Below are 15,672 nucleotides of genomic sequence, written 5' to 3' on the forward strand. Positions count from 1 at the left end.
ACCAACACAATGTTGCTAATGTTCAGCAGTTTTGGGCACAGACCTATCTCCTATCCCTGTGTTAAATAATACTGAGAACAAAAATAGTTTTATCTACTTGCTTCAGGAAGTACTCCTGACTGTGAAACTACTAAAATAGCTTACTTGCTCAATAAAACTTACTTTAAGATTTCTCATTTCATTGTATCCACCAATCCAAAACTTCTGTCCAAAACCTAGCCCAATTGTACCCAGTTCCCTACCTTTCAAGACCTTGATTAAAGCACATTCCAGCACATTCCAATCCCTTAAACCTTATAATTATCCTGTCTTTTCCCTTGTTTTCCCTCACTATAGTTAATCTAATAAATTTAGCTCCGCTAGTTGACAATAAATAAGCCTACTCATGCTGAGTAATTTAAGAAGGAATAATAATTTAATCAAGAGATTCAGAATCTTACACCTCTGTTTTTATTTGCTGGCTGCTAGTATCTATATGGAAATGCATGCCCAGCCAACCCCTCAAACCTCAAGTCTAAGACTCTTCCACTTTTCCTACCTGTCACCTTCATGTTATTGCGGGGAGCAGGGGGAGTTATCCTGCTCCTTTTCTGTGCCCACAGCTATTTACTCAGATGGAAATCTTGAAATCGTATTTACATTTTTTTGCTCTTCCAACAGCTAGCCAGTTGCCAAGTCCCATTGCATTTAGATAGAAATAGCAAAGAAAAAGAAACAACTTAATGTTTATCCACCAGTGAGAATTCTTGAAATAACATCATAGACAATGATATAGCTTTATGTTTCAACATAGAAAAAAAAATACTGTATGATAGTAGGTGGAAAAATACTGTATGATAGTAGTAATTAGAAAATGATACTCATTTTTTATTCTGTTGCTGGCAAACACATCTAGAAATCTGTCTGTACCCCAGGAAAATGAAATTTGGAGTAAAGACAAGAAGTAAATATTTACTCTTTTTTTAAAGAATGGATTTTATTCTGTAATTAGAAAGCACTGTAAGCCTTTTTAGGGGTGGAAATAATGACAGATGAAATAAAAACGCATCTACCAAGTAGATACTGATTTTACAGAAGACTTTTTCTTCCCAGTTTGTTGAAATGTGTGAGTGGGTTGGGCGTTTACTGAAACTTTGAAAAATTTCTTAAATTCTTAGTACCATCCTTTTTGCCAGAATATGGAACTTTTTTTTCTACTTAAGCTTCTGAGGTTCCAGGAAATTTTAATTTTGAAGTCTTAGGTAACTAAGCAGTACTGCTCAAAGCATTTTACATGATCACTACACTAACAATGGATTCAGGTGATTTTTTTTTTTTTTTTTTTTTTACCCACCTACCCTTACTTTGGCCAATAAAAAATTTTTAAAAATTTTTAAAAAATTAAAAAATGCATTTTGTGGGAGATGCTGACCAGTATTATTAGGGGCACCTGGGTGGCTCAGTTGGCTAAGCATCTAACTTTGGCTGTGGTCATACATGATCTCATGGCTCATGAGTTCAAGCCCAGCATCAGCATCAGGCTCTGTGCTGACAACTCACAGCTTGGAGCCTGCTTCAGATTCTGTGTCTCCCTCACTCTCTGCCCCTCCCCCACTCGCACTCTCTCTCAAAAATAAATATTTAAAAAAAAAAAAGAAACATCCGTATTACTAAAGGAGTTACTACACTAGTTGACATTTCATGTTTGGTTTATATAATTATAAATAAAATGTACATTTTAAGGAAAGCCAGTTTTAATAGGCTGAAAATGAAGCTGCTCAAGAGATTTCATTAGAAACTAAGCCTTAAGGGTTGAGGTCAAAAAAAGGACATTGCTATTTTGTGATGACAGTATTTGTTAATGTCTCCTGTGGTGCTGTGTCCACGTCGGTGGTCCTTAAATATAATCTGAAATGAAAATGATAGCAGACTCTTACTATGGAGATTTAAAAGGCAGATTTAAATATGGACTATCAATTTAACACCTCCTACCCCATATTGGGTGAAGCTAATTAATTTTAGCTTTCTGGAATTTTGTAACTAATAAGTAGATCCATTTCTGGAGAATATGTGTCATCCTTACCCTCAGACTCAAGCACATTAGGGCATTGGCCTTAAAAAGAAAAACTATATGGTCTTTTTGTTTTATGAAAATTTGGGGGTGGGAAGTTAAGGATAAGTCAACTCTTAACATTGTGATGATTTTAATAGCTTTATTCAGAAACTTATCCAGTTTGAGAAATCCAACATTAAGTACTGACTATTATAATTTGCACACCTTTAGAAGATATTGACATCTTTTTTAGTAATACTAAGGATTATAGTCCTATTTGTCTTGAAGTTCTGAGGTAAATTTATAGATGTGCTAATTTCCAGGATTCTATATTATCATTTAATTTTACTTACCTATTATTCCTGTGTTTTTTCACTTAACAAATGTTTACTGATATCTACCATGTGTCAGACATTTTTCTAGGTATTAGTGATATAACAGTGAACAAAATAGTCAAAATTCCTGTCCCCATGAGGCTTACTTAGTAGAAGGAGGCAAATAAGTATGTCAAGTGTTAAGTATTATAGAGAATAATAAAGGGCTAAAGGAGAGTGAGTGGTGCCCAGAAGGAGGGATGATTGGAAATTTTGAGTAGAAAGGAAATTACTACTGAGAAGCTGTCATTTGAGCAAAACGACCTTAAACAAGTGAGGAGCAAAGGCAGCTATCTGGGGAAGAGCATTCCAGACCTAAGAAATGTGCAGAGTGGGAGTGTGCTGGAGGAGGTAGAGGAACAGGAAGCAGTCAAGTTTAAGGACTTTAGCTTTACTTTCAGATGCAAGATTGTGAGCAGAACAATGACATGATGTTCTCAAGGGATCACTTTGATCACTGTGTTGCATATAGGCCAGGGCTTGGCACACGTTTTCTGTAAAGGATAAGATAGTAAATATTTTATGCTCTGTGGGGCACACTGTTCAACTCTGCCGATTGCAACATGACCGCTGCCATAGATAATACATTATGGATGGCTGTGGCTGTGTTCCAGTAAAACTTATAAAAACAGGTGACGGGCTGAATGTAACTCTTAGGTTATAATTTGCCAAACCTTGAGATAGGCCATTATAAACCCAAGGACAAAAACAGGTTGCCAGAAAGCTTTTGGAGTAATCCAAGGGAGAGCTTGGGGTGGTGCAGGTGGCAGGAAGTGGTCAGATGCTGATGTATTTTGAAGGTAGAACCAGTAGGATTTGCTGAGGAATCTAGTATAAGATAGGAGAGAAAAAGGAGTCAGGGGTTATTTCTATGTTTTTGTTTTTGTTTTTGTTTTTTAATGTTTATTAACATTACTAAACATGTTTATTAACATGTTTATCACATAACATTGTGAGAGAAAGCACACGTGTGAGTAGGGGAGAGGCAGAGAGGGAGAGAGAGAATCCCAAGCAGGCTCCACAGTCAGCACCCCCTGCTGATGTCTATGTTTTTTAGTATTTTAATTAGAAAATGATACTTAATATTATATATTTACTTATTAGATAACATCTAGAATAATTATCTTTAAAACCAATATTTGTAGCTATTAAGGTTATACATTTTTTCCTTGAGCCTGTTTGACTTTGCTTAGTTTATGGTATTACTTCATAAGTTGGAAACTAACAAGATAACTTACTAACTTCTTAGTCTATGGTTAGTCATTGCACATTTTCTCATTAGATTTCCCTTAAGGCTGAGAGCAAGTGTGGTATGTGGTATGTGAGGTTAGCGCATTACCTCATGGTCAAGAAAGCAGGCAAAATAAAGATGTGAGCCCGTTAGCTATCTGTGCATAGCTCTAAATAAGATTTATCAATCCAATGAAAATAATATATAGAGCCTACCTTATTCTGTTAAATGTTTAAAATGAATAGTTTTTAGAGTGCCTGGGTGGCTCATTGGGTTAAGTGTCCAACTTTTGATTTCGGCTCAGGTCGTGATCTCATGGTTTGTGGGATTGAGCCCCATGTTGGGCTCTGGGCTGACAGCACTGAGCCTGCTTGGGATTCTGTCTCTCTTTCTCTCTCTTTCTCTCTTTCTGTGTCTCTCTCTCCCTCTCTCTCAAAATAAATAAATACACATGAAAAAAATAAAATGAATAGTTCTCGATAAAGAGAATACAAACTATTACATAAGGACCTTGGACTATACTTACTGACTTCATTGTGTCTCACACTACCACCATTCTTCAAAGCACAGTTACCTTCAATCCACTCTTTCTGCACACCTAGTCAGCTGCTAAGGGACTGTAGCCAGATTGACCCTCAGATCTCACCTGCATGACATCTCACATGAATTGCTGTACCTTTTAACTAGTACTCCACTCTAATCCACACTACCCAGTGCTATTAGCTTAATTGTCCTGAAGCGGTGATTATCGAGTTTATGCATGCATCTGAGTCTCCTGAAGGCTTGTTAAACATAGATTACAAAATTTTTGATTCAGTGAATCTGAGGTCAGACTCCAGAATTTTCTGAGCATTCTGATCTGGGAGCCACAGTGTGGAAACCGCTATTCTGAAGTACTCTGATAATGCCATTCCTTCAGTAGAAACCTTAAGTTCCTCTCCCCTTATCATCTGACAGATTCAGACTATCTCCAACTACCACTATTTAATCCATCCTTCAAATATGTAGGATTTTTCCATACATTTTCTGAACATGACCATCTTTTCCACCTTTACTTTTTAACTATTTGTCCTTGAAATGTCACAACTAGTTTCTGTTGTCACCCTGCCCATGTTCATCACCCAGAATCCTGACTATCTGATGTTTACTTTAAACCTGACCTTCTGATTTGAACCTTCAAACATGTGTGGTCTCTTTTTTTCCTTTGAATTCCCATAACATTTACTTGTTATCACATTACCTTACTCTGTCTTAATTTATAGTCATTTATATATCTTATCTCTGTTCTACTCTTTCTTAAATAATCTCTGTGCCCAATATGGGGCTCGAATTCATGACCTCTAGATCAAGAGTCACATGCTCTAATGACTAAGCCAGCCAGACACCCTTTATAGCTCCTTCAGGCTAAGAAAATGTTACATAAGTATATTTTTCTGTCTCCCTCAAAACAACAATTTGTAGAATTAAACTACTTTTTTTATTTGTTATTTTTTTCTCTTTTTAAAAAATGTTATTAAAGTATCATAAAATATTAATATACCTAGCATCTTGTAGCTTCTTGCTTACTTTATCTGTTGAATGAAATCCATTGTACCTTCTAAGTCCCTACTGACTTCCTTTTCTTATTTGGTTCAATTGCTTTCTGATTCTGCTGCTCATCTATAATGTTATAATTTCTCTTCACTGGACTTTTGATGCATTATAAACCATATCTTTTTTCTTGATTTCTTCCCCCAAGCCTCTGGCTTTACTTGAGCTTAAAAAAAAAAAAAAAAAAAAAAAAAAAAGACATGCTTTGTATGAAATACATATCAGAAAACACCTATATATCTGAAAACTATTTTGTTCTCAGTTGATATAATTGATGGGTTGTTTGGTTATGCTTAGAATTCTGTATAAGAAGTTATTTCTTTTAGAACTTTAAAGGCATTGCATCATCTTCTGTCTTTCATTTTTAACTGGTGAGATATCTAATGCCAATGTATTTCTTCTTTTGAAGCTAACTTGGTAAGCTCTCTTTTCTCCACTTTCCTTTTGGGAGCTTATGTTCATTAGTTGCTGGATATCTTCAGTTGATCATTTGTCTTATCTATATTTCATATTTTATGCCTACCATTTTTAGTCTGGATTCTTAAGTATGTGTTCAGCTTTATCTTCAGACTATATCCTGAATTTTTTATTTCATATAACAAAGTCTTACTTTCCTCAAGTACTTTAGTATTCTGGTCTTTTTCAAACATCTTTGTTTTATGGATGTGTAATATCTTCTCCAATATCTGAAGGTTTTATACATTTTTCATAATGGTTTCCTTTAAATAAAATCACAATTCTGTTTGTCTAGGAACAGTTCTGTTTATCTTATTCTTTCTCCTTCATGCTGATATTTTCTATATATATCTGATAGTGTATTCATATTTATGTTAATTTATATTTAAGTGTCAGAAACTAGGAGGCCTCATCATGAGAATTCTGTGATTGAGGTTTCTAGTGATCCTTAAATTTATATTTTATAATAAATAGGAGGGAAACCAGTTTTACTGGAAAGCTTTTAAATGTGGCTTTTCATCTTCCAGATTTTTGTTGAAGTCTCTAATCACCTGATGGCCTTCTTCCCATTCTATTTGCTGTTAAAAGATTGCTCCTGGCTTTATTCCTCTACTCTAGCTTTAATGAGGTTCTGGGAAGGACAAGGAACAAATGACTGTGCCCAGTCTGTCATCTTGAACCAAAAAACTTTTGTTCTCAACAGATTGAAATAGTCCTTCATGGTTAAGTACTGTACTTGACAAATAATAAGTTTGTGAATTGATAGCTTTATTTGATTTAAATCTACCCATCAAATACTACCATACCTTGGTGATCACCAACTATATTTGGCTTCAGATACCTGAGCAGAAGAGAGACTAATGTATTAGCCAGCTGTGAGTTCATTAATTTACCACAGGAAGCACAACTATCAAAGAAACTAGAGGCCTGGGTTAGTGAACTCTCACAAGAGACAAAGAATCTGTATGGAAAATCAGATTTATAGTCACATAGTTTCTAGGTAGGCATGGAGTCAGAAAGAGGGCCTCATTGATCTTACTGGCTGGTAAAATCCAGCTGAGATAGCCTAATGTCTTGTGTCTCTTGTCAAGTGAGGTTGCCATGCAGACCAGAAAATTAGGTGTTGACCAGAGCATCATTTTTCTTGGATTTTGCTTGAGATCCCGAGAGTTTCTTGATATCAAAGTTCTTTTTCTAGGTGATGATAAAAGTTCAACTAAGAATAGTGAAGTTAATTAGGTATAAGCTTTCTAAGTTCTCTGGAGTCTATGCCAAAGCCAGTCTAGGTAATTTGTGAAACTTCTCAGCCACGAATATGCAGATTCTTGCTTAAGGTTGCTAACTCCTAAAACATCAGCAATCACATGTAGATTTCTCTCTATTTTTAATTCTCAGAAGGTCAGTCTATCCTGTCATTGTATACCTCGGGCAGATATCATCTTATTGTCACTTACAAAGAAACTGATACCTCCGTTTTCTATCTCCAACTTTAGTATTTTTTACTATACCCACCAAACTATTTTTTTTACATGAAAAAATTAAGTAGTGGAAAACAATTGTTTTCTATTCCCTTTTTTTATTTGACTATCCTTGGTCAATTAAGACTAATAAATAATATGGGGAACTTGGGTGGCTCAGTTGGTTGGGCAGCCGACTGCAGCTCAGGTCATGATCTCACAGTCTGTAAGTTCAAGCCCTGTGTCGGGCTCTGTGCTGACAGCTCAGAGCCTGGAACCTGCTTCAGATTCTGTGTCCCTTGGCCCCTTCCCCACTTATGCTCTGTCTTGCTCTGTCTCTCAAAAATAAATGTTAAAAAAAATTTAGAAAAAGACTAGTAGATAGTAAATCTTGTTAATTTAGAGTTTACTAATAAGTTTGTGATTATTTCTACAAGTTATATGCTAATGCTTACCTTTGTAACTCCTTTTTATAAATTTTATATGGCCGGTGGATAACACAAATGAAATTAAGAACATTCTTTCTTGGAGCACTACATAATTTAGCACCTTTGAAATATCTTAAACTTACTTAAATGTAATCAGAACTCAACACCAGTTATACTGGCTCTTAAAATTAATCACTATAAAACTCATTGTTTAGTGTAAAACATCTGACAAGTGTTATCTTTATTAACCAGATATAGTTTGTGTATTCATAAAACACAATAAAACTATTTCCTTTAGAATTTTGATTTTTAATGTTCACCAATTCTTTCTTTCCCTTTTACTTGGCTCCCCCAGTGAAATTTAACAAAATATTGATTTAACTATATGCTATTTGTTTTTTTTGATTCATTTTATTTAAAGATAGCAAGTGAGTGGGGGAAGGGCCGAGGGCAAGAGAGAGAGAATATCTTAAGCAGGCTCCACAGGGCTCCATCCCATGACCTTGGGATCTTGTCCTGAGCCAAAATCAGACCCTCAACCAACTGAGCCACCCAGGTAACCCCATTTATTAAATTTTAAGATAAATATACAACTTTGGTTTTTATTACATATTTAAAATTTTTTTCTGCTTTTTTTTTTTTTTTTGGAAGTATATTGCCAGTACCTCTTTTTTTATTGGGATGTAATTTGTTAGTATCTCAAAGGTTTTTATGTGTATATATTTCATATGCTGTAAGTCTGTTTGACAGTAAAACAGTGATTAACTGGGATTTTACTTCCAAAATGTTTCAGTCCAACCTGTTTTTCTATCCTGACAGCTCACGTTTTCACTCAGATTGTCTCCTGACTTAGTGAACTTCTATCTACTCTCAATCCCCTCTGCCAGTCTACATTCCACTCATGTTATTCCCTTTCTTGAAATCATTTGATAAATAATTCCTAATCATATCACAATAAAGTCAAGCTCCTTAGCCTATGTACAGTTAAGATTTACATGTCTATTCTAAATATTCAGTAGTATCAAGACCCTAAGCAGAAATCAGAGTTAGCATAATCAGGGGCAACCATGAGACATAAAGTGGCATTCTAAATAGTCCAGATGTCTGTTTTTGTCAGACAAAATATTTGCCTTAAAGTTTAAAGTTCATTCTCCATGGCACATGAATTTTCTCAAAGGCCTTCTCTATATATGCATATGTAATATAAGAATTCATTATATAAGTTAAGTACAGATATAGAGTGTAATTAATTCTGAGTTGATTTCAGGTGAAGGTATAACATGATGACTTAATTGTGGCTTAAATCAACACTACATGTTTTAAAAATATATTTGAAGTAGAAGTTGTGGTTTATCATAGTTAATAACCAAAGTTATTTTAGTGTCAGTCAGCACACATTAACAGTGACATACGGGGGCGCCTACGTGCCTCAGTTGGTTGAGCATCTGACTTCGGCTCAGGTCACGATCTCATGGCTCGTGAGTTTGAGCCCTGCGTTGGGCTCTGTGCTGCCGGATGCTTTGGATTCTGTATCTCTGTCTCTCTCTGCCCCTCCCCTGCTCACTCTCTCTTTCTCTCAAAAATAAATAAACATTTTTAAAAATGACATAACAATTTAAAAGGAAAGAGGAAATACATAATATAAAATTTATCAGGTATATTTATAATGGTTGCTGTTACATGAAAAATAGAGATTTAATTGCACTTTCTGTTATTCATCTGTTTGATAATAAGTGAGAAGAGATGGAGGAAGGGTTGACCATCATGTCAGTAGTCAAAAGTATCTTGTTTTATTCATGCGCTCCAGATATCCTTTCCTGGGTCTTAATTTTGATCCTTTTTGTGTGGCCACCTTATCAGAAAAAAAAAAGTTTTTATCTGAACCCTTATTTTAATTTTTCATTGTTAACAGTACTCTTTAGTTTAATTAGAACTTTTATATGTCCTTATGAGGAACAACAGAAATTTCCTGAACAGTTAATTTTAGAACACAATCCTTAAATGAAACATCCAGTGATTTAAATTTATTTTGAAGGTCAAACCAAGTTCAAAATACTTAATTATAGGGGCACCAGCGTGGCTCAGTCTGTTAAGCATCTGACTCTTGACTTCGGCTCAGGTCATGATCTCACAGTTCATGGGATCAAGCCCTACATCGGGCTCTGTGCTGAGGGTAGAGCCTTCTTGGGATTCTCTCTCTCTCTTCTTCTGCCCGTCTACCCCACTTGCACTCTTTCTTTCTAAAATTAAAAAAAAAAAATCAACAAAATATTTAATTATAATTTTTTAGATAACTGTATAAAGACATCCATAGATCTCCTAGATATCCATGATTCAGGTAAACAGCTGGAAGATGGCAGATGGTGAGGAGAAAAGCCCCCTCTGTTGATTGAGTGTGGAATCATCACTTGGATATAAAATATTTGCATGCACTTATTAACCAAAACTCTTCTGTGGACATATACCACTTTATATCAATATAAACATAATGATATATACATTACATATAAAAATAGCTATAAAGAGTTGTTACATACTGTGTGTATGGATTTGTGATCCAGTGTCATTTTTCAACAACATAGAAAACTAACAATGACTACCTTTTAATGTTATTTTAGAAGGTTTGTGTCAAATCTACAGCCTTTAAAAATGGTAAACATGTAAAATAACATGATAGGAAAAATGAGATACATTTTTTTGTGGTGGGCCAATCAGTGGTGATAAGACAAATTAAAATGTCACTGAATGGTTTATTAGACCTCTATGGAAAAATAAGTTGATTTGACTGACTTCTGCCATTTCAGCCTCTGTTTTAAAATCCCCGTTCTGGGGGCGCCTGGGTGGCTCAGTCGGTTAAGCGGCCGACTTCGGCTCAGGTCATGATCTCATGGTCCGTGAGTTCGAGCTCCGCGTCGGGCTATGTGCTGACAGCTCAGAACCTGGAGCCTGTTTCAGATTCTGTGTCTCCCTCTCTCTGACCCTCCCCCGTTCATGCTCTGTCTCTCTCTGTCTCAAAAATAAATAAACGTTAAAAAAAATTTAAAAAAAATAAATAAAATAAAATCCCCGTTCTGGCCCTGAGATTTCTAACTCAGTGGTGTTTTGAATCCCGAAATATCTTTCAGTATGGAAAGGAGTAATGGAACTTTTATTTTTAAAGTTTAGAACATTGTAACAACGTGGAGAAGGTTGAAGAACTTTTCTCAAACATGTTTATACTTGTAGGGTTAAGCTCATAAAATACTTAAGCCATAGAAGATACTGTTCTTGTTTTTAAAATAATTGTTAACAGGCGTTTTTTGCACAAGTCCCAGCCTGTCCCTCTCTTCATTTCTGAAACATTCAAATGGATTATTTTTATTTAAAGGTATATTACTGTTTAGCACATATCATATTACTGAATTATACACATTTGAATTTCGCTAATTCCATTTGTGTCTGAATTTCTAACTGAACCAACATGAATTCTCTCCTTGGTGAGTTAGAAAGTACACCAGGTTGAGTTGTCACACAAAGAAAACTTTTATTTGCAGCAGATAAGGAGATCATGTGGAATGGCTTCCAAATCTGTGACTCCCCAAGAGAGGGTGAATGAGTACCCTTTGTTTAAGGTTGGGGTGAATATTTAGATATGGAAGCCTTGTAGTCATATGTAGAGGAAGCATAAGGTCACACATGAACCTTAAGAAGACATGTCTATACATATCGATATGTATAGACATGTCTATACATATGTTATATGTGATGTAAATGAGGCTAAGGCTCCTCCTTGGGCAGACGTTCAGTATTACAATGAAGTAAAGGTAATTGCTGGTCATTCCAGGGATCACTTCTTGGTGCATCTGTGCAGGCACAAGTCAGGGGTTTAGCTCAAATGGTCTGGGTGATCTAGTCCAGTGGGAGGTCTTGTCAGGGCAGTCACCATCACCTGGGGGTGGTTTCCAGTTTCATTTGCCTGAATTGAGAGGTAAGCAAGAAAGAAGTGCTTAAGGAAAAACATAAGACAGAGATTAGTGAATATAAGCTAGTGGGCAGTAAAGGTCAGGTCTTGGGGTCTAGGTGGTGACACTTTGACTATAGAGACATAAAAATAATGAATATAGACACAATAGTCATGATACCGATGTCTAAGCCATTATTTTCTTTACTACTATTGGACATATACTTTAAAAATCTTAATATTAGTTGTTTTTCTTGAGACCACTTGAGCCGCTCTTAAGTATGTTCTTTATCATGGGTTCAGTTATACCTTGAAGAAGGGGGAAAAAAAAAGAAAGAAAATTAATATTAACTGCCACTTTGCACGGAGATTTTGGTATACCTCATTTGGTCTTTAGAATGACCCTGTACAGAGGCAATCTCTCCATTTCACAAGCATAGTCTCAACAGTTCACATTTGCCCATTCACTTGGCAAGGAAGTGGCCAAATGATATTTGACACTGTTTGTCAGACACCAGAGTCTGGGTTCTTCCTTCACCATACTGGACATTGTAGTTATACTTCATATTCATGATCTATGCAAGTCTCTCGTTTTGACATCCTTGGAATCTTGTCAGATTTTAGTTACATTAGAAAAGGTACTATTTAGCAATAGAATTTTTAAATAAAATACCCCTTTTAAAAAATTTTAGCTTACTTTGGCAGCTATTTTAAATATGAATGCCAGGTTCACTGATGGATACTTTAGAGTACTCAGACTTATCTAATGGGAAAAGTGACAAATTGAATACAGGCATACCTCGTTTTATTGTGCTTTGCTTTAGTAATGCACTTTGCAGATACTGCATTGTTTACAGATTGAAGGTTGGCAGCAGCTCTGCCTGAGCAAGTCTGCTGGTGCCATTTTTACAACAGCATTTCTTCAATTCATGTCTGTGTCACATTTTAGGATTCTCACAAAATCCCAACTTTATTATTATTATCATATTTGTTATGGTGATCTGTGATCAGTGATTATGAGTTGCTGAAAGCTCAGGTGATGGTTAGATTTTAGCAATAAAGTATTTTTTAATTGAGGTATGTATATTGTTTATTTAGACATAATGCTGTTGCACACTTAGACTACAGCTTAGTGTAAGCATAACTTTTATATGCGCTGGGAAAACAAAAACAATTCATTTTATTTGCTTCATTGCAATATTGGCTTTATTGAGGTGGTCTGGAACCTAACCTGCAATATCTCCAAGGTATGCCTGTAATTCTGTTACTTTGAAGCAAGATCTGTAGTGGAGGTGAGAATAAAATATTGTGGAGCAGAGTAAATGACTAATGACTTTCCTCCTCTCTGTGATTCTCCTCTGTTAGACTGAACTCTCATCTCAGCACAGCACCCAGCTATAATCTTGAGTGCTAGTAACCATAGGACAGGAGATAAACATTTGTTCAGACGCCACTGCTTGAAGCCATTTTGGTTTTTGTTAGAGAGCTTTGACTTTTCCTTCTAGACTTTTCTGTTGAGAAAGAGAGAAAAAAATATGAAGGAGGCCCTTGATGGGGGACAGTAGATCATCATTAGATTGGTGGTTCTTGTTTATGAAAGGAAGAGATTGCTTCTTTATTAAAGAAGAAATAAAAAAAAAAAAAAAAAGATTGTTTTGTCCAGTTTGGTATTGAGCAATTCAGAAATAAATGTTTGAAGTACAGTGGAAGGGATTAGAGTAGATAAGATTTAGATTATCTTATATGTATGTAACATATCTAAAACTTTACGTAACAAGTCTTGTATTTGTATAAACTATAACCTAAAGGCTATTCTCAGAAAACCATGTGATAGCCCCAAAATAAAGTGTATTAGAACCCTTGTGTAATAAATTGAGCTACAGATTCAGCTTAATTTTATGTTTTAAGAGAAAATAGCATTTATTGATGATGATAAGAGAGTTGGTAAAATTAGAAATCAACAGTGTATTTATTTTCTTAATCAGCTATAGGATTATGATATTAGTCTCCTAACTGCATGTGAAATTTCTTGCCATTGTCAATTTTGGTTAAAATATGCAGAAATCAATAGACTGGAAAGAAGTTGCCTTGTAAGATAAGGATTTTCTTCTGTAATGAACGAAGGGCCCTCTGAAGTTTAGAAGGTTAGAATCCTTTATTAGCTGCAGCATATATAATTTTTCAATCAGATACATTATATTGTATCTGTTGCCCCAGCCTTTTCTGAATGGTTTTAATAAACGAATATTTCCTTAGATATTATTTATCAGATATATGTGTATATGGATAGAGGACTCTGTAAGCTAATGAAAATACTCTATTTGGATAAAACTAGTATGGAGTCTGACAAAAATGTTAAACAATCAGTCTCTTTAAGAGTTACGTTTTTCTTTATGATTGATTCATTTTGGTGTATGATTTATTTTTAATTCAAAATTTAAATACTAATCTAAAATTCAAGCAATATCATATTAGTAAATAACAATTTTGTATTTAAAAAAGTAGCAGCCTTTTCAATAGCATTCTTAAAAAGAAAAAAAAATCTCAAAAAACTCTCAAATTTGAGCTGTCCTGAAAATTGGATTCTTAGAAAAGTACAACTTAATTATAATCAATTCTGATTACTTTGTTTTTTTTTTGTTTGTTTGTTTTGTTTGTTCTTTTGTCTTCATCAGGGGAACTTTTTATCTGTTTTGTTTTAGCACATATCTGACACTCCAGGTTTAAATGCTTTTTCTATTTCAAATTAAACTAGCCTCTCTCTCTCTCTCTCTCTCTCTCTCTCTCTCTCTCTCTCTCTTTATATATATATACACATAATCCAATGTAATCCTGGCTTTATATATATATATACTTATATAAGCCAGGATTACATTGGAGACATTCATTTTTTTAAATATCCTATTATTTGGTAATTTAAAAGGGTACTAAAAGAGTGGACTTTGGAGAAGGACCTAGATTTCAGTCCTATCTCTAACACTTACTGACCGTGGCCATTATTTGGTTAACAGTATTTTAGATAAAGTATTGATAGTCCATTTCAAGAAAGAAAATATCTCACCATAGTCCTTTATTTGCTTTTGTAGATCAGTGTACTGTTACCCGGACGTACCTGTTCCTTCACAAATTCTGGTTCTTTAGTGCAGCATACTATTTTGGTAACTGGGCCTTTCTTGGGGTAAGTACTGTTATCATACCTAGGGATGATTTGATCCTTAATTTCCCATTTGTATCACAGTAATGACATTGGATTTTAAATTCATTACTTTCTGAATGATTTTAGATTTAAGAAGTAACATGTAACTTATTTAAATTTATAGGTATTCTTGATTGGATTAATTGTATCCTGTTGTAAAGGGAAGAAATCAGTCATTGAAGGAGTAGATGAAGATGATTCAGACATAAGTGATGATGAGCCCTCTGTCTATTCCGTTTGACAGCCTCTGTCGTAGGGGTTTTATAAGGCTGACTGAATGTCTGTTATGCATTTTTAAAGTGTTAAACTAATATTAGGATGAACTGACTAGCTTTCATCAAAAATGGGAGCATGGCTATTAAAAGAAACTATATTTTTTATGTTATCTGAAGTAACATTGTATCATAGATTAACATTTAAAATTGCTATAATAATTCTATGTAAATATAAAACTATGGATTTTGTGAAGGAATGTTTGTGGAAATTTTTTTTTTCTCTAGTGTATAATAGTGTTGAATTGATTAAAAATCTTCCAGAACTAATATTCCCTTTTGTCACTTTTTAAAAAACATAATAAATCAATTGTATCTGTGCCTTTGGGTCTCTAGAGTAATGTGGAATTCTGAAGTGTCTATAAGTGATTGTCTAAAAATAATACTCACAAAATAGCTGACAAATAAATGTTACTCCCCTCTGCAACTTGTTTTTCTGTTTTGTACATTAAATCAGTAGTGCCATTCAAATATATTTCATGAACAGATTTCAGGCTACCTAGTGCTATGAGACCGTGGCATTCCAAGATGTGTTCTATTGTTCAGATATTAATCCATGAGATATCTTACCACCTCTACAGGAATTAAGGCCTATACATTGTTGTAGGTAGCCCACCTCAACATTTGCCTTCCAGCATAAATGTGAGCGTTGTCAAAAATAATTAACCTTGAAAAAAATCATTTTACTGATTAGTT

General features: G+C 34.7%; 1 protein-coding gene across 2 annotated transcripts in view; it reads left to right on the forward strand.

Annotated features, from left to right (window-relative positions):
* LMBRD1 (LMBR1 domain containing 1) overlaps positions 1-15,403 on the forward strand; it is a 112,511-nt gene extending 97,108 nt beyond the window's left edge. For both annotated transcript variants that reach the window (XM_019417656.2, XM_053904764.1), the window contains exons 15-16: positions 14,595-14,686; positions 14,829-15,403. In XM_019417656.2, the coding sequence (XP_019273201.1) occupies positions 14,595-14,686; positions 14,829-14,945 (209 nt within the window). In that variant the 3' untranslated portion in view covers positions 14,946-15,403. The remainder of the gene's footprint in view (positions 1-14,594; positions 14,687-14,828) is intronic.
* Positions 15,404-15,672: the final 269 nt, after the last annotated feature.

Source organism: Panthera pardus, unplaced genomic scaffold (genome assembly GCF_024362965.1).
Source record: "Panthera pardus isolate Hobbes unplaced genomic scaffold, ASM2436296v1 HiC_scaffold_17, whole genome shotgun sequence".
NCBI lineage: Eukaryota > Metazoa > Chordata > Mammalia > Carnivora > Felidae > Panthera > Panthera pardus.